This window comes from Pteropus alecto, unplaced genomic scaffold (genome assembly GCF_000325575.1).
Source record: "Pteropus alecto unplaced genomic scaffold, ASM32557v1 scaffold577, whole genome shotgun sequence".
Taxonomy (NCBI): domain Eukaryota; kingdom Metazoa; phylum Chordata; class Mammalia; order Chiroptera; family Pteropodidae; genus Pteropus; species Pteropus alecto.
In genome coordinates this window covers 44,809-46,903 of record NW_006440152.1, presented here as the reverse complement: position 1 = coordinate 46,903, position 2,095 = coordinate 44,809, and the positions used below count along the sequence as shown (strand labels likewise).

The window sequence follows — 2,095 nt, the reverse complement described above, 5'->3', positions numbered from 1 at the left end:
GGTTGGCATGTGGTCTTTACCTACTTGGAGTCCCAACTGGTGAACAGCTAAAACAGTTTTTGGCTGCTGCTTGAGGTAAAACTTCTCAGGCCAATGGGCTAAATGATCTTTGAGATCCTTTACTTTGAGATCCAAAACTTTTCAGAAATGACATTTCTATTCTAAATTTTCATGATGATAGGAATGACAACTAGGAATTGTTCATGACTATAGGAATTACAACTAGGCAATGGTAAACAGGCAAAACATCAGTTTTGTAGCACAGAGGGTAAAGGACACAGAAGATGGAGAAAAAAGGCCTTGGATGCATGTGATCCATCAAAAGACAGGACATTGAAGTAAGCAAATCCTTATGAGACAGACGGCAAAAGCAGTAACCATACAGGAAAAAACTGCTAAATTTGAGTTCATTCAAATGAACTTCTGCTCATCACAAGACATTATGAGATTGTGAGATAAACTGCAGTATGTGAGCTGATACCTGTGATACATATATTCAAGGGCTCATAACCAGAGCAGGTGAAAACTCCTACATGTCAATAAGAAAAAGGCAGGCTACCCAACAGAAAGACAGGCAAAGGACTTGAAAAGGGGCTTCCCCAACCAAATCTCCAAATGGTCAATAAACAGACGAAAAGGCAACCAACTTCATTAGTCATAAAAAATATTGATAAATTCAACAGTGTGGAACTGAAAAACTTCTATCCAGCAGAAGACAGCATTAAGAAAAAGAACAAAGCCATAAAGTGGGAGAAGCAATCTAACACATATGACCAATAAAGGAGTAGTATCTGGAACACTGAAAGAACTATAAATTAGTAAAGAAAAGACAAGTCAGCCCAAGTTTTATGCAAAAGACCTAAACAAGCATTTAGCATAAGAAAAAACATGAAAACATGCTCAACCTTTTAATAATCAGGGAAATGCAATGTGATACTTTATTTCATTACCACCAGATTGGCAAAACTTAAAAAGTCGGCAAGAATGGAAAGCAACAGGAATTTTATACACTGCTGGTGGGAGCAGAGACTACCTTTGAGGCATTCGAATCTGTCTTTCTTGTCCGCTTCATAATTTCCTCAATTCTCTATTTAAAGGAAAATAAAATTTCAAACATGAAAACAAATTAAAAATAAGACAGTAGTCCTGAAAAAGTTGATTATTTCCATTTTCCAGAAGTGGACAGTATCAGTGACTGCTCCAAAGCCACAGACTTAACCAAAACAAGACCCTGGGCAGCAGCTGGGTTCCTTCTTCCAACCCCAATGTCGAAGTCATCTAGAAAATGCCTTGAGTGATGATTGTTGTACTTATTATTGTAACACAGAAATCCAAATGAGTTCTCATTCCTAATTTTGCAGACTTCAAAATTCATTTAGACTAAGCACAAATTATCGTAAACCAATTAGAACTTGTAACATAATTTTAGTCTGAACAGACCATGACTGAAGCCGGTTAGTGAAAAGAATGTACCCTAATGATGCGACACTGTCAGAAGTTTTGTTACTAGAAAGAGCACAAACACAGGAGGGATAAGAATTCTTTTCCCAGTGTATACTTCTTTCCCTTAAAGTAAGGAAAGCTGCAGCTGTCTGGCCTCCTCAGGGTGACCAGTCTCCTGACAGAGGCCTTGCAGCACCTCAGCTGAGACCGGGGCCATACCTTGCTCCCACACTAGCCACATGAGTTACGCAGAGTGAGGTCCTGCATCACGAACAGTCTGCACCTTGGCCTCTAAGAGAAAACTGCAACTTCTGCTTCTTCTCACTCAGCTGCAATTTCTAGCCCAGTTTAGAAGAAGAAACTCTAACTCCCACCAACCCCAACCTTGACCTGAGTCATTCTGCTCAAAGGAACTTTGTTCCCAGAGGCCTGCTATATTGAGGCATCACTGTAATAGTCATCAGTGGTCCATGAGGGAGATGTATGGTCAATAAAAGGAGACCCTTCTAGGTAGGAGAGGTCAGATCTTTGGTAAAGAAAAAGAGAGTAGAGTGGGAAAACAACCAGGGGCTAACATATCACTGTGGATTTTCAAAACCGTCTTTTGATATTGTTTTGAACAAAGAATCAACAGAGAGAGAGAGCGAGAGTG

General features: G+C 39.7%; 1 protein-coding gene across 1 annotated transcript in view; it reads right to left on the bottom strand.

Moving 5' to 3' along the window:
- The window catches only part of MAP7D3 (MAP7 domain containing 3), a 30,962-nt gene that overhangs the window by 4,920 nt on the left and 23,947 nt on the right, over positions 1-2,095 (bottom strand). Inside the window, exon 15 of the mRNA XM_015593445.2 lies at positions 1,034-1,085. Within this exon, the coding sequence (XP_015448931.1) occupies positions 1,034-1,085 (52 nt within the window). The remainder of the gene's footprint in view (positions 1-1,033; positions 1,086-2,095) is intronic.